The sequence below is a fragment of the Mustela erminea genome, chromosome 12 (assembly GCF_009829155.1).
Source record: "Mustela erminea isolate mMusErm1 chromosome 12, mMusErm1.Pri, whole genome shotgun sequence".
Classification (NCBI taxonomy): domain Eukaryota; kingdom Metazoa; phylum Chordata; class Mammalia; order Carnivora; family Mustelidae; genus Mustela; species Mustela erminea.
In genome coordinates this window covers 33,261,795-33,285,961 of record NC_045625.1, presented here as the reverse complement: position 1 = coordinate 33,285,961, position 24,167 = coordinate 33,261,795, and the positions used below count along the sequence as shown (strand labels likewise).

The window sequence follows — 24,167 nt, the reverse complement described above, 5'->3', positions numbered from 1 at the left end:
GTAATCCAGGGACCCAGGCTCTTCCCATCCCCTTTCTTTAGGGTCTTGGAGTCCTAAGCCAGCGGATGGGGAAGGAGAGGGCGTCTTTAACTCTCTCAGCCCAGAATTAACCCCTGACACCTCTGTCGTTCATTGCTGAGCCGTGGCCCCGTGTCTGTTCCTGGAGGCCAGAGCCTGGAGACTGTGGCTCTGGATAGGCCGGTCCTTCCGACCTCACTTTATGGAAAGGGATCAGGAATCCCAGTGCACGGCTAGCCGGTTCTGCTGCATGGGTGGGGTTCGGTTTTGAACTTTTCTCCATCCTCTTGTCCCGGCACGGGTGTCCTCTTCCAAAAAGAATCTTGAAGCCAGTGGTCTTAGTTTCCTAGTTTATTGCCTTGAGACAGCATCCTACTTTATTGCCTATAATAATATTTACAGCTAGCCAAAGAGGCCTTAGCTACTGGGCAAAGTTCTGATAGCTCAGGGGGGGCCCCCCTGCCCACCCCAGCAGGCTAACAGAGATAACAGCTGTCCAGGAGAGAGGAAAGAGGAAGCAGCTCCTGCTTTTCAACTGAGAAAGCAGGAGAAGGGGAGGAAGAGCGGAAAAACAGTTGTCTTCTGAAACAAGGAAGAAGGCCACCTGCCTGCTTTCGTTTCCCTGGTAAATATTTGACTGGATGTTTGCCTTTTTCTCTGTGGTTTTTGGGTGCTGTGAAGAGAACTGGGCAGGACACCAGACTCTCAGAAGCCGTCCATAACTAAGAGGCCTGAGAAGCCCGCAGCACAGTCCAGAGAGGCAGACTGCTCACGGGGGCCGCACGCACCGCTCCTCCCGCCGAGATGCTTTCCCCAAACTCGAGGTGAGTTATGAGAGTCAGACTGAAGACAAGCTGCTAAACAAACATCGTTGGCAACTGTCTTCTTTGATGCCGGCGACGCATGGAAACTGGCGGAAGGGCCTCGGGTTAGCCGACTTGCAGGTAGGGCTGGCACGCGGACAGGAACCATGGATGGGTTCCTGGGTCCGTGAACAGATTTCTGTTTGTCTTCAGTTCGGAGCCAGAGCGGAATGGGAAGAGCCCAGGTACGGTGTTGGAGGAGCCGAGTCGGAGCCCTGGCTCTGTAGTTTCTAGAAAATCTGAGTGCCTCAGTTTCCTCCCTTATAAATCAGGTGTAATAACTCTGACCCCCCCTCAACCCCCAGCTTAGGGAAGATTACAGGAGGAGAGACTGTGAAAGGACTTTGAGATCTGACAATCCGGTCCAGATGCCAGCAATTAAAATTCTTGCTCAAACATTGGAACTTAAATATTTAATCTCAAATGATCTAAGAACTGAAAAGATGAGCCCAAAGCATGACAGAAAGTAGAACTGGTACTTTCTCATGTCCTAGTGTGTTTGGTTAGGTTGTCAGGGGGCTGTCGTGGAGGGTGAGAGGCAGAAGAGGAGCTGTGGACAGACAGACATGCCGGGGGTCAACTTGGGAAAGCAGATAACAGGTTTCCCTGCTGTCTGCCACGAAACTTTTCAGAAGGCAGAATGCTGGAAAGCCATTATGCGGAGAAACTTTTGAGTGTTCCCAGACCCCAAAAATAACCTCTCTTAGGCTTTTCTGTTACCCTCAGACACATTTTGCTAACAGATGCACAAACTAAATGGAGATAAAGCACCAGCGCTCACCCCGTTCGAAGCTCTGGCGGCTTGATGGAAATGTGTCTCCAGGGGAAGGAGCATGGCGACAGCCCCCTCCCTCCCAGGGTCCCTGCTGCTGCTCTGCTGGCTTGTTGTGAAACAAACCCAGGACACTGTTTTCACTTGGCTTTTTTTTCATAAAGGGGAAAATCACCTGTGGATTTCTTTTGGTTAATGCAGATAGGGACTAACACAGGGCTTCTGTAGAAGGAAGTGGCGTAACATGAACTTTGGAAAAGCGGGAGGTAGCTGTCCCTGGAGCCCCAGGCATCGGGAACGGAGAGGGCAGGGGTGGAGAAGGACATGGGACAGGAAACAGAGCAGAGGGGGTCCTGGAGGACAGGTGGACAGAGAGGGGAGTCAGCTGAGTGCCGGGGGACAGGAACCAGGAAGCCGGAGGGCGCTCATCACTTCCTCTTCTCTCCAGCTGGGCTCCTTGGGCTGAGCAGGGGAGTGGGGTTGGATGTGGACTTCAGGGAGGTCCCTCTGGTCACAGGGTAGAGGACGGATGAAGGGTCAGACCAAGAGGGGTGAGACAGGGCGGGAAATTCACCCTCAATCTGGGTGACAGTGAGGGTAGCCTAGACTGTGGCAGGGGCTGGCGGGGACAGAGACATGTCTGGATTCAGCAGGGATCGGAGAGTGCCCCTGACTGGGCTGGATCTGGAGGGTGAATTCGAGAATGTGCCTCTGGGTGTCTGGCTTGGCCAGATGAGGGGACGGCGGTGCCATTCCTGACATGAGGAGCCCCAAAGAGGAGTAGATTGGCAGGGGTGTCCAGTGGGGACACGCTGGACTGGAGTCCCGTGGCACATCCAAAACGAGAGGACCAGGAGGCAGGCAATTGGCCATATGGTCTCGACTCAGAATAAGTCTGTGCTGCACCCAGAGGACGTGACCGACCCCATGGCCTTCAGGGGCCCCTTCCAGGACCTCCTCTTTATTGTGGTCATCGCCTAGACCCAGGCTGCCTTGTCAGGCCCTTCTCACAGGGCAGGGCTCAGGCCTGAGCATGTTGCTCAGATCTGTCTGGCCGGTGAAGAGTAGGGGTCACTGTCGTCTCTGAGGACCCCCGACATGGAGCCATTATCAGTGTCTTAGTGTGATTTCAAAGATTTTATTTATTTATTTGTCAGAGAGAGGGAGAGCACAAGCAGGGGGAGCAGCAGGCAGAGGGGGAAGCAGGCTGTCCACTGAGCAGGGAGCCCGATGCGGGGCTCGATCCCAGGACCTTGGGGTCACCACCTGAGCTGAAGGCAGACGCTTAACCGACTGAACCACCCAGGCACCCCCTTACTATAATTTTAATGTGTGAGTCAGTTTCCTGTTTAGAAAATAGAAGAAGGGTTCCCATGCCAGCTCTGCCGCTAGCTGAGGGCCTGTGGTCATTTACTTCCCCTCTCTAAATCCTCAGTTTTTCCACCCATGAAGTGGGAATAAGAGTCCACGCTCCACAGGTTGTGAGAGATTCAGGGAGCTGATAACTTAAAAGACTGTAGCCCGGTGTCTAGCACATGGTAAACCTTCAACAAACAGCACCTGTTATTATTGTTATTTTATTAAATGAGAAGAAGTGAAAATGAACACTGCCTTATTGGACAGTTAGGAATGGTAGCAGTAGAAAAATGGGCTTCTGCCTTCTTTATTCACTGATTTTTTTTTTTTTTTGTGGTAACCCTCTCTGAACTTTTCAGACATGGGTGAGAATGCCCCCTCAGATACCCACCAGGCTGACCATTCCGAGCTGTGCAGAAAGCTCGAAGCGATGGGTGAGGTGAGAGCAGAGGAGAATTAAGAGAATAAAGACCTAGACACGTGGAGGGGGAGAAAATGGAACAAAGACACAAAAGGCCTTTTAACACCTCATCTCTGATCCTCAGAGCTTCAAGTTCGTGCCTGTGTCAGAGTCCCCTGTGGATAAATGACAGCCTCTCTCTGAACCTTGCTAGGGGCGCAGGGAGACCTTGGGAGTGAGGGCGCTGGGTGAGCTGTGCAGCCCCGTGCGATCCTGCAGCGTCCTTAGCTAGGCGCTGGCAAAGATCCCGCGGTTCCTGGGCCCCAGGCAGAGAGCTCCGTTCCCCACCTGGCTGAGCTGCTGCTTCTGTTTCTCTGAGACACTGGTGGAGCCTGGACACACACCCAGGATGTCCAGCTCGTTGGTACAAGGTTCTCCTGTGGCTCTCGATAATGCTGGTGCCAGCCCAGGGGAGTGCCCGAGGGCCCCCTGGGGGCCAGGCTGCTGCTTGGAATCCACCTGAAGCTCAGGGAACCGCATCTGGGGTAGGCAGCTGTAGGGAAGGGCGACACGGGCCTCAGTTAGCAATGCACCATCCAGACCCATTCTTTCTCCCCCCGCATTTTTTTTTTTTCTAGATTTTATTCCTCCATTTGAGAGAGAGAATGAGAGAGAGAGCATGGGGTGGGGGAGGGTCAGAAGGTCAGCAGACCCCCCCACTGAGCAGGGAGCCCAATGCGGGGACTCAATCCTGGGACTCCAGGATGATGACCTGAGCCGAAAGCAGTCGCTTGACCAACTGAGCCACCCAGGCACCCCTGATCTAGGCGGGTGCTGGCATCCCACCCATTCCACAGACATGCAGCCAAGGCTGCAGGAAGAGAAATGATTGACCCCAGGTTTCAAGATTGTTTGAGTCCAAATCCCAGGCTCTTCCCTCCAGACAGATCTGAGGTCCCATGTGAGCTTGAAAACACTCCATCACACACCCTCTAAAGGATGTTACCGACCCAGAGCTGACCGTTTCTAACTGTACAACAAAGTCAAAATGGATGGGAGTAGTCAAGGCAAAAAAAAAAAATAAAAGGAATTGGGATTTTGGACACGGAGGAGACAGAAGCCCTGGGGTGAAAATGGAATAAGAACAGGGTGTGTAAATATCTTTCATGATACAGCTTTCCCCTGATTATCAGAGAGTCAAAGAAAGTGACAGAGACAACAGGCAGTAAGAGAGAAACAGAAGACACATAGAACTTTCTGGAAAGGCTTTCAGAAGAGGGCCTGAAGTGGGCAGCAGGGCTGGGAAAAAAACAAGAGATTGTCTGCAAGATGGCCACCTGTGTGCGTTTCATGATAGTCATGGACTTAATTTTATTTTGTTTTTCAACAATTTAAAGTTTTAAAATTGGAAGTATACCATTTATGCAGAAGAGGAGGGAATAGTATATCGAACCCACTTATTCCCATCACCGAGTCCCATGGCCAGTCTGGTTTTATGGGCACCCCCGCATGTTCCCCACTTCCAGACAGCCTGTCATTTTGTCATGTGTGTCAAGTGTGAAGGGAGTTTGCCTCCCCTCATGGAACTCTTAAAGCTGTGCGCAGATGGCCTGGAACACAAGGTCAACCCTTCACAGCCCCTGTGCGTCTCTGGTCTTCCTCCGAGAACGTTCGGCCTGCTGTGGCCACAGGCGCAGAATATGACATTGAAGAGTCTTAGAATGTATCAGAAAGTTCTTATGTGACGGTCCACACTGCCAGGGCTCGAGTCCTGCTGTCTCCTCCCCTTACTAGCTGGGGAGGCTTGGACAAGCTTCCTGACCTTTTGATGCCTCTGTTTTCTCATCTGTGAAATGGGGTGATAATAGTGCCTCTGTCACAGGACTGTCACGGGCATGAAGTTCGCTAAGAAATATACAGCCCCTAAAGCGTAGCTTGGTGCACAGTGGGCCCCAGGGGAGATGCCGGCCGGCCCTCCACCCACTTAAGGGAATAGTAGTGAGTACCTACTGGGGCCACGTGCTGGGCCAGGACCCAGACTCATAGAGATGGATGAGAAGGGTCTCAGCCCCTGGGGAGCTCCCCATCCAGTGGGGGTGCAGACCCAGGAAGAGACACTTCCCAGCAGTGGGCTGTGCCCCAAGCAGTTCAGCCTTCCCAGTTCACCAATCTGAGTGACCAGACTGAGACCCGAGGAGCCGCACAGCACTTAGCGGCAGAGCCGGGTGGCCTCGAAGCAGTCGTTCTGGCCAGTTCTCTACATGCGGGTCTCAGGACCCAGCGACTCTGGAGGGCAGTGGGGCTCTTCTGGACAGCATGGAGGCGGGTTGTTGGGCCAAGTGTAGGTGGCCACTGTGGCTACTGGTTAACCAGGTGAAGTACTTCAGTCCACTGCACAGTCATGGGGCCAAGGGCAGGGGGGTCCCTGATACCCCTCTGCTGAGCAAGAGGCGGGGGTGCCAGGCTGTGCCATGCCATGGATTGAGAAGGGCAGATTGCACACACTCCAAGGACAGAGGAGCAGACAGGCTCTGGCCTGAGGAGGTGGAAACACAGCCAGCAAGAGTACCTTTTTTGCCCAGCAGCAGGAAAATCCCCTTTTTTGGTCAGAGCTGTGCAAAAGCGGGAGCAGGATGGAAAAGAACATCAGTTCTCATTGAGCGTGAGGTGGACACTTGACTCTCCCTGTGTCTAGTCGTTGGGCAGCCTGGAAGGAGGAGCAGAAGGCCCAGAGAAGGCATGGCTCACCCACGGCACCCACGGTCGCACAGCTGCTGAGTGGTGGGGCTGGGCTGGCTCCCAGGTCTGTCTGGCTTCCGTTCCCTCCAGACCCCGCTGACTCGGTAAGAAGGAAGGGTTGGCTTTGTGGGGGAGACGATGCCCACGCCTAGAAGTGCCCAAATGAAACATCTTCACTTCTAGGTATGGGTGTGGTGGGGAGGGTCCTCGAAGGCATTCAGGCATCCAAGAGGGATGGATTCCAGAGCCTTCTGGTGACTAGGCAGGAGTCTGTGATTCCATGGCTGGGTAGATGAGAACATTTACCCTCAGGGGTGGACAGGGCACCGCGATGACACAGGCAAGGCCACCACACCCAGTGCTGCGTGTTTCTTATTCTCCCTCTCTCCCCTTCCCTTTCCTTTTTCATTCATTCATTCAGCACCTAATTTGGTTTGTCCCAAGTCAGAAGCTAGGGGCAGGGCTGGGCTGGGCTGGGAGATGGTTGGAATTTAAAGCCGAGTGAAACGTGTCTTGCTTTGGAAAAGCCCAGACAAAGAGTCAGAGCTCGGGCCTGAAGAAAGCACCTGGGACAGGATGTGATGAGGGCCAGGGAGCCATGTGGCTGAGGAGCTGGGGGGAGTCCTTCCCAGGGGAGCGCCGAGGGATGGACTCTGGCACCAGAGAGACGAGCCAGGGCGAGGAGGCTGGTGCAGCGTCCAGAAGGGCAGGCTGATAAGGGCCTGGGCTAAAGAGTTTCCAGATGATCTCACCTGCTGTGACACATCGGAGCAAGGCCTGGTGTTTGGGAGCCCCTTGGTGCAAGGGCAGATGCTTGCCAAAGGTACCGTGAGTCAGACGCCTTCAGGGGTGGGGGGCCCCTGCCCTCCCGATCACCTCCTAATCAGGGTTTTTTCCCAAGCAGCTGACTGAGATCCATTAGTGAACTGTAAAGTTAATTTAGTGGTTATGACCAGCCTCTTACAAAATGGAACAGGCCAGAACAAAATGAAGAGAATTGAATCAGATTGAAAATCCGAGAGGAGGGGTGCCTGGGTGGCTCAGTGGGTTAAAGCCTCTGCCTTCGGCTCAGGTCATGGTCCCAGGGTCCTGGGATTGAGCCCCACATCGGGCTCTCTGCTTAGCAGGGAACTTGCTTCCTCCTCTCCCTCTCTCTCTCTCTCTCTCCCCGCCTACCTGTGATCTCTATCTGTCAAACAAACAAACAAAAAATCTTTAAAAAAAAAAAATTCAAGAGGACACAGTGCATAGGAAGGGTATTGTGTTGTGAAAATTAGTTTTGCATGTGGTTACACACATACACACACATGTGAACTGGCTCATGGCGACAGTGTGTACTTGACCACAACTATGACTTGTAGTCCAAAAACCTAAAAACACTGAACTGCTCCAATCTCCTCCTTTGGCAGAGCTTGGGAGAAGAGGTTAGGTTGGGGCGCTGGCCCCCTCTTGTGCTCTTTCCTCTAAACTTCTCTTTCTCCCAAAGCATAATTTATATTGACATCCGTTTCCAGCGTTGGACATCCTCATTATTCTTGCCCATGCCTAGAGCCAGGGCCACCTCTGCCCAGGGGTGGGCCAGAGGTGTGCAACAGCTGACTCCCTGGAAAAAATATATGTGCTTGACATAGATTGTACCTGCCTAGCATGTATCACACAACTTGTACATAATGAAATACACAACGCTCTTTATTATAGAGTCCATACAGCCAGTTAATTCTCATGGAATGCTTTCATTGATTTTTGCTGAACTCTTATTGTAGCCAACCTGCAATTGATGAATGAGCATAGTTTCGATGTAATTGTTATTTGATCGTTTTATTTGCATTAATGAGTAAGACAAATGTGCAACAATGAAGACAAGGGCTCCGTCAGAACGTCACTTGTTCATCAATTGACGGAAACTATTTCTAAGATGAATAGGATAAGAGTTTTTGAATTCTGGAAGAACAGTTCCAGATGCCAGAAGAAGGCATCACCCAGGGAGGGCGGGTCTTCTACATTTAGGGCTGTTGCTTGCCGCTGCCCTGTAGATGTTCACCCTTCAGCACACCTGCCCCACCGGGATCTGCCGGGAAGGGGTCTCCGTGGCTTTCGAGCTTGGGTTGCCTGTGGTAGGCTTTGTATGTTCACGGCAGTGGCTGCCAGAGAGGAAGTGTAGCCCAGGGGGCCAGACTCCGGGGCTGTGGACCCGTTATGAGCTCACCTGTTTCCAGCTGCTGCCAGACCAGCTCTCGGCTCAGCCCCTCGAGCATGAGACAGGCCTGCTGGTGCATCTGTGTGGGAGGTCCCTGTCTGGAAGAGTGTGATGGTTCTGTATGTACTGACATGAGATATTTCCTTTCCTAAGTAAAGGCATTTTCTTTCCTTGATTAAATGAAAAAATCGAGTTTAGTTAGACCCAATTTTTGCTTAACATTTTGCTTAACACTATAGATGTTGTAAACACACATAGTTATTGAAGAAGAAAGGACTTTTATTTACTACTTTATACATTTATACATTTGTACATGTTTTGAGTGTTTTACAATGAGCATATATTACGTTTCAAATGGTATATACATGCATGCATGAGAGAGTGACACAGTGAGGATAGAGAGAGAGAGTCTGAGCATATCTGTAGGCACCTTTCTGAGTATTTCCTTAGCTTATATTTTTCAGAAGTAGAATTCCTGGAAGTGGGATTGCTGTATCTGGAAAGTTCTTGGTGTATATATTGCAAAACTAGTCCATTGAATGGTTATACCAGTTAAACCTCTTACTACCAGGGGCACCTGGGTGGCTCAGTGGGTTAAAGCCTCTGCCTTCGGCTCAGGTCATGATCTCAGGGTCCTGGGATCGAGCCTCACATCAGGCTCTCTGCTCAGCAGGGAGCCTACTTCCTCCTCTCTCTCTGCCTGACTCTCTGCCAACTTGCGATCTCTGTCAAATAAATAAATAAAATCTTAAAAAAAAAAAAACCCTCTTACTACCAGTAAATGGACACTAACTTGCTTTAACCTTTAGTAATATTGGGGAATATCTTCAATAATTCCCAATTTAATAGGTAAGATTTTATCTTAATTTCTACTTTTTTTTTTACTAGCTGGAATCTTAAGAACTCTGCATATTTCTATCTTCCTTGTTGGTGGCTTACTGTTCTCTGGACATTTTTGTTCTCGTGGCGTTTCTCTTCTAATCTTGATTTTGTTTTTTTCTCTTCCTGTAGTTGGTTGGAACGATTGAATTTTCTTTCTTCCATAGATACTTTTTAATATACGGGTTTACACTATAATCGTATTCTTCTAGCAGTTACCTATGGGATTTGTAACATACTTCCTTAGAACTCCTTTTTTCTTATACTGCCCAGAAAGAGAAAACCGTTTTCTTCATCATCCTGCCAAGCAGGAGAACGGGAAGGTGCCTTTCTCCCCTCTGGGTCCACACCTGTTCCCACCCCAACCCTCCCCCCTGCAGGATATCACCTGCTATTTTACCTCCAATTTGGCATTTCACACATTATGTGTCACAGTAACTACTCGCCGAGATATTTATTTATTTAAAGAAAGCATGAGTTGGTGGGGAGCGGCACAGCAGAGGGAGAGGGAGAGGGAGATGATCTCCAGCTGACTATGCCAAGCACAGAGCTGGACCTGGGGCTCGATCCCGCATCCCCAAGATCATGACCTGAGCCAGAATCAAGAGTTGGATGCTTAACCGACTGAGCCAACCAGGCACCCTGATATTTAACCATGTATTTTACTCATTTTCTGTTAGTTGTTGCTTTTAAACCCTTCTCCTTCTTCCTAGAATCCTCTTTCTTATTTCTTGAGAATTTCTTCCACTTTTCTTTCCAGACGGTCTTTTGTGTCCTTGTGTTTCTAAGAATGTTATCTATATATAAAGATATATCTCTCTAGATATAGCTAGATAGAGAAATTTATCTTCATTTATGTCATATATATTTATATGTTTATGTATTTATTTAAATGTATATTCTTAAAATCCTGTGCTCGGGGTTAACAGTAAATTTTGCTGATTTTTTGCTTGTTGTTGCTCCTTGAGCCCTTCTACTTCCTTGGATTTATGCTTCTTGTGAAAAATTTCCTATAGTAATGACTTCAGAGAGGTTCTGTCTTGCCCCTTCTTCAATTTTTAGCTCCTTTTTGTGTTTTCTTTTTTCCTCAGATGTTTGATGGCCCTCGACTGTGTGCTCATCTTTGTGACTGAGTGGCCACTGGGGTGCCCGCTTTCTGGAAGGTGGCTTGTCCTAAGGCTGCCGTCAGGGTGGCGGGTTGGAGGGTGAGACACTGCTAGGCGGGGTTCCTCTGGGGCTGGCCATCTGGAAGCTCTTGGTCCCTCGCAGACCACCTGTGATCCAGAGCATGACCCGTCTCTCTCTCTCTCTCTGTGACCCATATGCACCACTCCTGGGGACAACCCCCACTGCCCGTGGCTGGTCAGCGGAGGTGGGAAGACAGCTGGGACCCTGCGAGACCCCAGTTCATCACTCAGTGGGCTGTTGGCAACCCCATCCTGCTTCCCCTCTTGCACTGTGGGTGTAGAGCCCTGTGTGTGTGTGGCATTGTTGACTCATGCCTTTTCTCTTTGCTGTTATTTATTTGACAGAGAGCAAGCAAGCGAGCACCAGCATAAGCTGGGGGAGTGGCAGAGGCAGAGGGAGAGGGCAGGGAGTCCAGATGTGGAGCTCATGGGGCTCCATCCCCGGACCCCCGGGTCATGACCTGAGCCAAAGGCAGATACTTAACTGACTAAACCACCCAGGCTCCCCTCTTTGCTGTAATCCTAATTGCTCCGTATCATTCAGGGTCTTCTCGTAGTTTTGTTTACTTTCTCTGTCTTGTTTTTTTATTTATTTCTATTTATTTATTTATTTATTTGACAGAGAGAGAGAGAGATCACAGTAGGCAGAGAGGCAGGCAGAGAAAGAGGGGGAAGCAGGCTCCCCGCTGAGCAGAGAGCCCGATGCGGGACTTGATCCCAGGACCCTGAGATCATGAGCTGAGCTGATTTTTTTGTTTTTTAATGACATCTTTGTCATTTTGAGGGTTTTGTATGGGATGGGGAGGCTGGTGTATGTGCTCCGTGTACCCTTCTGAAAGCAGAAGTGTGACCTTTAGGGTTCTATCATGTTTCTGGCGACCTAGGTTCCCGCACCTTCCCCACCACTTCTAGGATCTTTCAGACGCGTGGTTACACGTACCTGGGGGAACATTGGGGTTTTAAAGAACTACAGGGAAAGGTGCTCCGCTCACGGGTTTCCCTGAGGAGTGCTCTTCCCTGAGACCTTGGAGGGAAAAGCAGGAGCCGGCCAGGGAAGGAAGCCTGGAGAGGGCCAGACGGATGCCACCATGGGTAGCGCAGACCTGTGGGCGCCCGTGAGCATGCCTTGGGGGAGGGGGTGGAGTGGAATCCGAGAGGCAAGAACAAAGAATGGGGAGTCTGGAAAGGAGAGGGTTCCTGTCAAGAGAAGTCGTGGAACTGCCTTATCATCTTTTAGCCCTGAGGCCCCAGCGTCCTGCTCCTGCAGCCTGGGGAGGACACGGTCCGCAGCCACTGGTCCAGATGCCCGCGGCGTTCCTGCCCAGTTAATGAAACTCCAGCCTCCACACAGGGAGGTCCTGCCAAGACTCGGCGGGAGTGGTGGCGGGGGGAACCCTGTTAAGTGTTTATGTGGCGGCATGTTTTCCTGAAAATACAAAAAAAGTAAGAGGATTTCTTAGTTTTATTTGAAAAGGATGTCCAAATTAGATAAGCCTTGGGCCTCACAGAGCCTGAATCTGTTCCTGGCGGTGTCATCAAGAAAGGAAGGAGCTAGGAGCACTGCTGGCTCAGTCCATGGAACCTATGACCCTTGACCCTGGGGTCATGAGTTTGAGCCCATGTTGGATATAGAGACTACTTAAGAGATAAATTAATTAACAACAACAACAAAAGGAACGAAAGAGAAAAGGAATTAGATCCGGTTAGCAGGAGAGTTGGGTAGATAATCAGGCTGGAGAAAGAAATATGGATGAGGGTAAATTCACATAGGGAAGACACATCACAGTGGGCAGTGCTGGCCCTGAGGAAGCAAAGGCAAAAAAGATCAGATGGTCCTAGTGGGGTACAAGCCGAGCTTCTGCCAGTGATGCTCAAGGCTGACGGGTCAGTGACTGCAGCCGTGACTGATGGTGTGAATGTGGTTTGGGCTGTTTTTCAGAACCAGGCAGCTAAACGGCACCTGTGTCGGCTCGGTGGACTTGGAGCTCTTCCTCCATTATTCCCTCATCCCATCAGTAAGTAGAAGCAGGGGAGAGCCTGGAGCAGACTGGGTCACTCCCATACACAGACTCCCAGAGGAGCCTAAATAGTTCAGCAGAGAGACATCGGGTGAATTTCCTCAACTAGCTCTCTTGCATTATGCACCAAAAAAAACAAGCAGAAGAAGCCTTTTTAAGGCCAAAGAGTCAAAGACACTGGTTTTTAGGGGAGTCAAAAAAAGCTCTTCTAAGGAAGCAATGGTAGGTGAGGTCTGCTGGGAGATGTGATATAGAGCCTCTCAGGCAGGCAGGAGAGCACGTGCAAAGGCCCTGTGGAAGAGGGGAACGGGAAGTGTGAGGAGCTGAGAGGACTTGTGTGACTGGAGTGGGGAGCTGAGGTGGAGGGAGGTCCGGTGGAGCCCTGCGGGGCTCTGTGCAAAGGAGTGGTGTCTGCACTCCAAGTGCAGTGGGGAGTAACTGGAGTGTTTCCAGCGTGAGGCTGGTGTGATCAGATTTCTGTTTTGAAATGATCACATTGCGGGTATCACATAGAGGTAGGCCAGAGAGGAGATGGTTACAGATTTTAGCTCATCCTGGATGGTGGTGGTCAGCTTTAAGACTTTTGGGAGGAAAGACAGTAGGGCTGGGGAATGCATAGAATAGAGAAGTTAGGGAGAGGAAGAGTTGAGGGGGTGTGGGTTTCATCACTTGCACAGCCAGAAGAATGGCAGTATCTGCCATTCACTAGTTAAGGAGAACCAGAAGAGATCAGGGTTTACGGTGGTTGAAAGAACGGGGCAGGGAAGCAAATCATGAATTCTATTTTAAGACATACTGAATTTAAGACGCTTTCAATACATCAAAAAGAAATGCCAACTCTGTAGTTTGATGAACAGTTACGGAGCTCGTGGACAAGGTCCGGGCTGAAGAGTCAAGCACGTGAGTCTTCTGTGCATTGGTGGTCACTGAAGGCATGGATGTGGGTGAGAAGATCCGGTAATAAGGGGTCCTTGGACTGAACTATGAGGCATTATGAGGAGCACTTTAATAATCCAGCAGAGGAGGCTGAGAGGTAATGGAGAACACCCAGAAAAGCGCAGCTGATGGAAGCCTAGGGAAGAGGGTGTTTCTAAGAGGAGGAGGTGGTCAACACCATGGAACACGGCGGAGAGATCAAGCCAGATTTGGGCATCAAGATTCCATTGGATTGGTGGTAATTTTTGACTTTGGCCAGAGGTGTTTCCGTGGATGGGGGTGAAGCCAGGTTAGGGGGTTAAAGAGCCGGCGAGAGGCGAGGAAGTGAAGGCAGCGAGTGTAGACAGTTCTCAAGAGGTTTCTTGTAAAGGGGGAGAGACAAGGGGTATCAAGAATTGCGAATATGATTGAATCCACAGCAGGTTAAAAACAAACAAACAAAGAACAAAGAAGGATTTTTTTTTTTAAAGATTTTATTTATTTATTTGTCAGAGACAGAGGGAGAGAGAGCAAGCGAGCACAGGCAGACAAAGAGGCAGGCAGAGGCAGAGGGAGAAGCAGGCTCCCCGCCAAGCAAGGAGCCCGCAAAGAAGGATTTGTAACCTGACAGGGTTTATCCCCTTTTTACAGATGAGGAAATGGAAATCAGCGAAGTTAGGTCTCTCTTCCAGTCAGTCTGTGGGGGGGAGATGGGATTTGAACCTGTTCAGGGCAACCCAAAGGTAAGCTCAGTACAAAACTGAGCTTTCTGGAAGCTCAAGAGTGCATGTAGCCAGCTCCCCGCCTCGGGGGTCTGAGGAGTCACAGACACTCCGTACCCTCTGCTCACCCACACGTTTTCTTTCAGGGAAGGCCCCGCGGCCACGCTGAGGATGGATGTTCCCACTGACGCTCCCTTCTCTTCCCGTAGCTTTTCATCATTTTGATCTTGTCCTTTCTCCAAAGACGAGAGCACCGTAAGCAGAGAGAGGACCCTTCTCACCTCCTGGGGAACCGCTTTGAAATCATCATGTGAGTGGTCACCACCGCTTGGGGAACCCTGTTGCAAGGCCAGCACAGCTCCCCGTTTCCGCTCCAGCCTTGCCTCCTCTCCACCCCTCTTTCCCCTCCCTATCCTATCCCTGCCCAGCTCTGGGAGTTCAGAATTGGCCTCCAGGCCAGTGTGGTCTCAGCACCCAGGGCTGCCCAGATGTGATTACGATGTTTCAAGGAGGCTCTGCTCCTGGTGGGAAAGGCCTTTGCACACCCAGCACCATGGTGGCCTTGGGAAGCAGGAGGAAGCGAGCTCTGGATTGGTCACTGGCAGCAGCAAGCATTCATGCTGGGATGGCACCATGGGTCGGTCACACACCAGGAGATCCCGCCCGGACGAGGCTGCTTTCGAGCCCTTGCTGGCTCTGCCATCCTGAGTCTCTGCACCCCTGATCACGTTTATCTTTACGCTCTAATCATTCATACCCTGCCACATCCCCCTTTAATAATTCATAATAATAGTGATGATAACGCAGATAACAGTTACTGCACAGTGACCGTGACCCAGGCACTGAACCATTTGCTTTGCTTGCGTTACTTGGATGAACTCTCTTGCTGACCTAGTATGCTGGAGGTTCTTATCCTCAGGTCATGGATGACAGCCCAAGTCCACAGAGCTAACAAGTGATGAGAGCTTTCACTGAGGTCTGCTTGATATTTGCTCTGATTCTCCAGATGTTGGAGCCTAAGCAGGCTCGAGTGTGCAGACACACTAAGGTCTTCCCCTTGGGCTCTGGCAAAGGGAGAGGAAGCAGGGCATCGAGACCAAGGCTAGCAGGTACCTACGGCTTCAGGGTGACATAGGAAGTCCCTGTGCCAGCTCTGAGGAGCAGACTTATTCTGGAAAGCACCCACTGAAGGGGTCCGTTGCTCCCAAGAGGCCAGGCCTGAGCCCCACTGTTTGGGGTGCAGAGCCAGACTCGGCCCTGGGCATCTGACAGGCAGGGCTGGTGTGGGACGTTTTAAGAAGCAGGAGCTCCATATGGGTCATGTTGAACTGCTTCAACTTCAGTTGGTAAAGGCACAGTCTGCTTGCTCCCTGGCCACTTTCCCATTAAAACCCCCACTTTTCTGAGGAATTCTGTCAGGCCTACTGTCTTCACGCATCAGAAGCCCCTCACTTGTGCGTGGCACGCCAGTTTGCCAAGCAGTTCTTCATTTGCCGTCCACGGTGTCGCTGCCATAAGTAGAGCGGGGGCTGCCATCTGTCTGAAGGATCTGGAAACAGTCTCACATATCTCTGAGGTACCACAGGTGGGACTGACTGAATTCGGTTCCCATCCACAGAATGGGTGTTGGTGAACATGCGCTGAGCACCCACTCCCACAAGAGCTTGTATTAGGTGCCCACCCCTTGGAGCATATAGTTTTCTAGACAAGCAGTAGTGTGTGAAACACGGGCATGCCCTTAGGGCTAAGGGGACACAGGCAAGGCAGCACCTAGGTGGGCCTGCTGGGAGGGGTCTGGGTGATAATGGTGGGGGTGCTTTCCAGAAGAGGTGCTCCTTGAGCTGAGCCTTGAAGGGCAGGATGAGCAAGACTAAAGGGGCAGGAGGTGAGATCCAGACCCTGGCCCCAGGTCCCTGCCTCCATGCATCACTTCCAGTGTTTTCATCAAAACTTGCTTCAGATGGCCCTTTGATGGGAAAGTCCTCTCTTTTTTCCAGATGCGGTTGCTTACTTTGATCTGGACAGAGCTATTTTGGTTAGAAGAATCAGACATCCTATAAAGCTTGTTTTTGTCGAAGGGAAACAAAGGATTTTTATAAAGTTACAGAGATTTCACAGAATCTGGCAAGGCCAGCCTCATGGCCGCTGGTCTCCTGTGATGGTCATCTCTGGGAGACTAATTCTCTTCTTGCCTCCCTGCGTCACGAGAGCCCCTCAGCACCATTTTATTATTGTCCTCTCTGCTGTCTGCTTTTATCATCTGATTTAGGATCCTTCCTTCCCTAAAACCTCCATTTGCCTCTAGCACCCGCTCTGATCCCAATGTGGCATAGCTTTTTCCAGAACAGAATTTTAACAGCTGACTGGCCCATGTCTTCAGGGTCAGAAGCCCAAAATCCAAGACCAGGCGTCTGACTGGCCCACCCAGGGTCAGGAGGTCACCCCTGTTCCATTCGGCTGTGGCTGGGAAGGTATTCTTGCGTGGAACCTGCATGGCCCATGCTACCCAGACCTCTCCAGGGATGTTGGGGGTCTCCTAGCAGCCGGGCACAGGGCAGGCTCCCCCAGGCCTGTCGAGCACATAGTCCTTGTTTTGGTCTCTTGAGTCACACTGCGTGTGTCTTTCATAGATGAAACTCGTCCTATTTTGTTTGTTCTCGTGGTTATTAGTGTCCTAATAACTAATTGCTTGTGTCCCTTCCCCCATCCTCCTCCCCAGGACTAGGAGCTCTTCAAGGGCAGAGATTTTGGTCTTCCTCACTTCGGTACCCTGAATCCCCATTTACCCCCAAGAACTGGCCCTGAGGGTCTCAGAAAAAAGTCAGTTGAAATGAAAAATTCACCACCCAGTAATCCCTCCTCAGGGTGGGATTGGTAATTTGGAGGTGAACCTTTGGACGGAGCCACGGTTTGGCCTCACAAGCTCTTTCCCTACTTCACAGACCTCTGGACTTCGTGGGCACTTTTAGTAACCGATGGTCCTATGGAATCGCCTTTGGGGCCACAGCCAATAAGGTTATGTTCTTGTTCTCAGAAGGCTACCAGCCCTTGCAGATCCCACAGTGGGCCCAAGGTAAGGGCTGCCGCATACTGGCCGGGAATTTTGCCGTGGCATGTCTTGCTTTCAGCGAGCACATGCAAGGGTTCTCCGGGATCGGGATAAACATGATGAGCCATCAGTGTTCCTCCCTGCTTGTAACCTCCCCAAGGAAGATGCGTCATCTGCCAGGTCTCAAAGCTTTTTTGTGGGGCTTTCTTCCAGGGAGAGTCAGCGTTCCTTCAGATAGAGAATAAAGGTTTAAAAAGTGGGTTCACCATCACCTAACCCTGACATTTCAGTCCTGAGTCCTAGGCATGCTGCCTTCTTGATATCAACAAGCCCTGGCATTCCTCCTCACAGAACAATGCTTATTTCTTTGGCCGTTGGTCTGAGGCCTCTTTATTCCCCATGTCTCTTGTTCTCCCTGAAGGATGGACCCTAATTTACAGAATAGGCCATCCCAGTACAATGGCTCCAAACCTCTCTGCCCAACTGGGTTCTCTCTCAGGGCCTCCAGGCCTGTATGAGCAAATGCCTGTCAGCTTCTCATTAGTCTTCAGGGAAATGCAAATAACACTGAAATGATATGCCACCAGACACCTCTTTGATGTGTACAATCTGATAAGTTCTGACAAATGTTGACATCCATGAAATCTGGACCACAATCAAGACAACGAACCCCATAAACTTCCTTGTCACCTTTTGTCATCTCTCCTTCCCATCCTATTCCATCACCGCCCTCATCACTGATCTTTTTCCAGAATTTTATATAAATGGAATTATACAGGATGTACTTTTTATTTTTGGTGTATCTTCTTTCACACAGCATAGCTATTTTGAGATTCATATACCTTTAACCTGTGCCAGAAATTCATTCTTTCTTATTGCCAGGTGGTGTTACACTATACTGAGAAAACAGATTTTGTGTGTGCCCATTCCCCCTTTTTTTTTCTTTTTAATGAGATTTATTTGTTCATGACAGAGAGAGAGAGAGAGAGCGAGAGCTCCCGGGGTGGGGGTGGGGAGGAGACGGGGTAGGAGATGGAGGGAGAGTCTTAAGCAGACTCTGCTGATTGAGTGGGGCTCAACTCCATGACCCTGAGACCTTGACCTCAACGGAAACCCAAAGTTGGAAACCTTGTCATTGGCCATCCCACCCGGGGGCATCCCCATTGATGGACATTTGATTTATTTGCGTCTTTAGCTCTTGCCAATAAAGCCACTAGGAACATTTGTGCACAAATCTTTGTGTACCTCTGCTTCCGTTTTCCCTGGATTTGTACCTGTGAGTGGAATGGCTGGGTCTTCATGTAGAAGATCACACTTTTTAAGGAAATCGTCAAACCGTTTTTCCAAAGTGATTGTTCCATTTTCGATTACAACCATCAGCATGCGAGACTTCTGTTTTCTCTGTATCCTTGGCAACACGTAGTCAGTCTTTCTATTTTTTAATTTATATTGTTGTCAGTCTCTTTTTATTTTTTCCCCTTCTTTCTCAGCTTTTATTTTATTTTATTTTTTTAAAGATTATTTATTTATTTATTTGACAGTCAGGGATCGCAAGTAGGCAGAAAGGCAGGGAGAGAGAGGAGGAAGCAGACTGCCTGCTGAGCAGAGAGCCTGATTCAGGGCTCTATCTGAGGACCCTGGGATCATGACCTGAGCTGAAGGCAGAAGCTTTAACCCACTGAGCCACCCAGGTGCCCTTTATTCTATTTTTAAAATTTTTTATGTTCAGTTAGCCAACATCTAGTACATCAGTAGTGTTTGATGTAATGTTCAGTGATTCATTAGTTGTGTATAGCACCCAGTGCTCATTACATCGCGTGCCGTCCTTAATACCCGTCACCCGGCTACCCCATCCCCCCACCTCCTGCCTTCTGAAACCCTCAGTTTGTTTCAAGGAGTCAGTCTCTTTTAAAAATAATCTTTGGGGCCCTTAGGTGGTTCAGTCAGCTAAGCGTGTGACTCTTGATTTTGGCTCAGGTCGTGATCTAGGGTTGTGAGATTGAGCCCCATGTCCGGTTCCACACTGAGGGTAGAACCTGATTAAGATTGTCTCTCTCCAGGATTTCCTGGGTGGCTCAGTCAGTTAAGTGTCTGCCTTTGGCTCAGATCATGATCCCAGTGTCCTGGGATTGAGTCCAGCATCGGGCTCCTGGCTCAGGGGGGAGCCTGCTTCTCCTTCTGCTGGCCACTCCCTGGGTTTGTGCTCTCTCTCACTATCTCTGTCTCTTTCTTTGACAAATATAAATAAATGAAGTCTTAAAAAAAAAGATTCTCTCTACCCTTCCTCTTTCCCCACCACACTCTCAGATAATAAATAAATCTTAAAAAAAAAAAACTCTCTCTCCCTCTTCTACCCCTCTCTGCCACCCCCACTCATGCATGCACTGTCTTACTCAAAAAAAATTTTTTTTAATTTAATTACATTAGTTTCAGGTGTCCAACATAGTGATTCCACATCTCGGTATGTTATGCTCTGCTCACCGCAAATGTAGCTCCCATCTGTCATTATACAACGCTATTATAATGTCATTGGCTATATGCCCCATGCTGTGCCTTTTATTCCTGTGGCCTTTTCCTTCCATAACCGGCAACCTCTGAGTCCCCTTCATCCATTTTGCACCCCCTCTCTGGCAACCATCAGTTTGTTCTCTGTAAATATAGATCTGATTCTGCTTTTTGTTTGTTTGCTTATTTAAGAAATAACAAGTGTTGGCGAGGATGTGGAGAAAAATGAACCTTCATGGACTGTTGGTGGGAATGTAAATTGGTACAGCCACTGTGGAAAATAGTTGGGAGAGTCCTAAAATATTAAAAATAGAATTACTATACGATCCAGTAATTCCACTACTGCGCATTTACCCAAAGAAAATGAAAACACTAAGCTGAAAAGATAGAAGCACCCTGTGTTCATTGCAGCATTAGTTACAGTAGCCAAGATATAGAAGCAACCTAGGTGCCCATCGATAAATGGATAAAGCAGTTGTGATACACACACACACATACACACACACACACGAATATTACTCAGCCATAAAAAGGATGAAATCTTGCCATTTGCAACAACATAGATGGACCTAGAGGGTACAGTGAAGTAAGTCAGACTGAGAAAGACAAATACTGTATGACTTTATTCATATGTAGAATCTATAAAACAAATGAATAAGCAAAGTCTTTTTAATTTTAGCCATTCCAAGAAGCATGTAGTGCTGTCTTATTGTGGTTTTAATTTGCATTTTCATGATGACTGGGGACGTTGCGCATATTTTCATGTGCCTATTTGCTAACCCTATAGCTTCTTTGGTAAAGGGTCCGGATCGCTTTACTTATTTACAAAAGTGAGGGGTTTTGTTTCCTTCCTATTGAGTTTTAATAGTTCTAGATCTCGTTCTGTGTGTAAGTCCTTTATCAAATGTCTGAATTGCATTTGCTCCCAGTCTGTGGCTTTTGTTTTCATTCTACCAACACTTTCTTTTGAAAAGCTGACTTAAAATTTTGATGAAATCTAATTTATTCATTTTCTTTTATGGATCATGCTGATGGTGTCATAGAAGAAATCTTTGTCTAATATAAGGTCATTTAGATTTTCTCCTGTGTTTTTTCTGGAACCTTTATAATCATGATATTTTGCACTTAGGTCTACGATACATTTTGTTAATGTTTTGTGTATAATATGAGGTAAGGACTGAAGGGTTTTGTTTTTGTTATTGTTTTTGCTTTTTTGCTTTTGGTTATCCGTACCATGTATTTCAAAAACCTATTCTTTGCCCACAAAATTGCCTTTGGCCCTTTGTCAGCATCAATCGGCCACATACACAGGGATCTGTGTCCGGACTCTGCTCTCCTCCATGGATCTACAGCATGTGGGGGCTCCAATCTCTCCACACCCTCCCCAACGGTATTTTCTATCTTTAAAACAATGACAGCATCTCAGCATGGGTGAGGTAGCATCTAATTGCCATCTGGATTTGCAGGTCCCTAAAGACCAGTGCTGTGGAGCAGCTGGCTGGGTCAAAACATCATTTCCTGCTTCGTGGCTCGAGCTCCCTCTCTTTTGTTGTCACAAAGGGATCATAGAGCTGTATCCTCCTAATACCCCGAGTCACCTTCCCCAGTCAGCTTCTTCCCTCGCTGGTGTCTGGGCCCACGGTTTCCCAGCTCCTAACATTCCTCTCCCTCTCGCTTTAGAGTCTTACGGGTCTGCAGGCCACCTCCAGGGGGGCTGTGTCGTGGGAGCGGCCTGAGATAGTCTGCAGAGTGAGGTCAGGGCCAACGGGTTTTTCTCACCCGTGATTTGCAGCCTTTGTCACCTGGTCGGCTTTCAGCTGGGATTTCAGCTCCGGCGTCTTGTGTCTGCTGGCAGAGGGGGGCCGTTCTGTTCTCGGGCCTTCAGACATCCCATTGCCTTCCTCTGCTTCCACGTATTCAGATGTCGAGACCAAAGGGCCTCGAGACCTAGATTTCTGGTAGATGTTTTCTCCGGGTTTGGTTTTGCCGTCTTAGTGGCCCTGTCTGATTGCAAAGATTTCAAAATTATGCTCTTGGGGCTTCTTTCCTCCCCCAAATTCTTCCTCATATATGGTCCTGTCCTGCTGACCACCCACCCCTCACAAGCACGTAAATACTGACCAGCCCCAACCGGCCATCTCCTTCCCGTTCTCTGAGTGAGGAATTCCCTTCCTTCCCTTCTCCTCTCCATCTTACAAACGCCTGCTTGTATTTCCTGGCCATGCTAAATGTCACCACCTCCAGGAAGCCTTCCCTGATCAGGACGCCAGGTGAAGTCAGTGGCTTCCACTTCTTGTCCCCACAGCAGATTGACTGTGCCTCTGTTAACACACCACTTACCTTCCTCCCTGTCTTCTCTACTAGACAGCAAGCATCTCAAAGCAAGAAGCTAGTTATTCCTCCTGTAGCCTTAATGCCTGGCTCTGGACCCGGCTTAAAGCAGATACTTCGTAAAGATCATCTTGCATGATTAGATTTTCCTGGACCCTGTTAAACCCTCTAAGAGCTAGTCAGTGGCAGAATGAATATCATCATCGCCTCATCTAGGACAGGGTGGTTACACGAGGCTTTGTACACACACATCACCTCGCTTTGTGTTGCCGTGGTCCACTCCCGGTGCTTTACTCTTGGTCGTTTCCATGGCCTGTCTGTACCTCACCCTGTGAGCTGGCCAAAAGCAGGGGCCAGGTCTTCTCTATCTCAATACGTAGCCAGTGCCTGGCATGGAAGAGGTCCCAGGAAGGGTCATTTGCAAGAGGGAAAGACATTCCCGCATTCCTCCTTGCGGAGCTGGGGCTTGTCCTCTCATCTCCTTGGGTCCTGAGGCCTGCGACCCAAAGTCCCTATAAAGCCCCATCGCTTCCATGGGACACGCCGAGCCCGTGAGAAGAGGACTCACACGGCATCTCTCGCTCTTCTCTCCCAGCCTTTGTGCTGCTGATCGGAGGCATGGAAGTCGGCCTGTCCCACTTCCCCTTCTTCACCTGCCTCTCGTCGGAGTTCCAGCTGCTCAGCTCCGTCCTCGGCTTCAGCTACTCTCTGATCTGGTAAGACGGACGCCGCCTGCCTGCCTTCCTGTGACTGCTTCGGCCGTGGCTGACCTCTGGACAAAGGGCTGGGGGTAACTTGGGAGCTCCCCATGGAGGGCCTCTTTGCCCAGACCTGAGGCTCAAGATGGGCAGGTCGGGTGACTGGTCGCAGTCCCACTGGGGCCTGTCTGTGGGGCTGCACGTCAGGCTGCGGAAGGTCGGTCCACTGTGCTTTCTGCCTCACGAGCCACTTGTGATCAGAATGTTCCCCGAAGTCAGCGATGGAGCAGACTTCATTTCCGGAAACTGCCCAGAGTCCTGGTGGGGGGCATGTAGGAGTCCCATTTGGATGCTTCTTCTCTGTGCTGTCCTGTCTCCCCCGGGAGCGCAGCAGAAAGTCCATGCACCTCAGCTTGACGTTCAGGGCACTGCACGCAGGCCTCCCCTGTCTTTCCATCCCGCACAGTCTCCAGCACCGCTCACGCCGGGTTTCTGTGCCCCTTCACCCACCCCCTTACTCCCTTGGCAAACACCCTATCATATCCCTGCTTGGAGCCCGGGAACACGCGGGAGAACAGGCCAGTCCCTGTGGATCATGTGTTCTGGCCTCTTGGTCTGCACCAGGCTGTTGCCCCTGTGGACTACCGTCCCCGACTTGATCCGGTGGGACATGCAAGTCCATCCTTCATGGATTGTCAACCCCACAGATGCAGACCAGAATTGTGTTGATCTGAGCGCACGCGAGATGAATTTGGTGCCCGTACTTGAGCATAAGCAGGGTGGCTGATCTGGGAGGGAGGGACACAGAGGCCTGAGCACCAGCCCTCCCAAGGAGGAGGGGAAGGGGAGAAAGTTCCAGGCTGATGGAATCTGGGCTTCTTCCCGCAGGCTAGGCAGGGGGCAGCCACAGTACCCCAAACCTGTTTGTGTCCTGTAGGTTTGCTGTCACCGTCCTTTACATCACAGAGTGTCCCCACGGACAGGTGAGTCCCTGCTGAGCTAAGTTTAGAGTATTCAGTCCTGTCCCTGTGACCAGTTTGCTGTGTGACATTGGACAAGCCCCTGCCACTCTCTGGGCTTCAGTTACCCGTGTGAACGGAAGGAGAGCTGGAACCATTCATGGTGCTTCCGTTTGTACATCTTACGCTCATCAAGGCGCTCATTCACAGACAGAGTCCTCAGGGTTCATGTTCACAGCAGCCCCACGAGGTGAGGAGCCTCTCAGCAGACCCGTTTCACAGGTGAGGAAACGGAGGCCAAGTGTATTAAGTAACTCTTCAGAAATAGCAGATTCGAGAGTTGAGACCAGGTCTGGCTGACTCCAAAGCTCATTTCTTTCAATTCCTTCATGTAGCCTCACTTTCTCTGTCTGGAAAATGGGAAGTTGGACTGGATGAACCCTCTGGGTTGACCATGCCAGGTTGGAACTGGAGGGAACTGGTTCATCTGTTTGGCCTTGTATGTGAGGAAAAGGAGCAAGATGAGAGACGGTGTCACGCTGCATCTAGAAGGGTGACT

General features: G+C 49.9%; 1 protein-coding gene across 1 annotated transcript; it reads left to right on the top strand.

The window, feature by feature from the left end:
- Positions 1-523: 523 nt before the first annotated feature.
- On the top strand, positions 524-23,622 carry LOC116570663 (stimulated by retinoic acid gene 6 protein-like). Its single transcript, XM_032308063.1, has 6 exons — positions 524-842; positions 12,351-12,426; positions 14,276-14,376; positions 17,009-17,139; positions 22,547-22,667; positions 23,538-23,622. Exons 1-6 carry the CDS (start codon positions 823-825, stop codon positions 23,584-23,586), a joined length of 498 nt encoding a protein of 165 aa, XP_032163954.1. The 5' UTR covers positions 524-822; the 3' UTR covers positions 23,587-23,622.
- Positions 23,623-24,167: the final 545 nt, after the last annotated feature.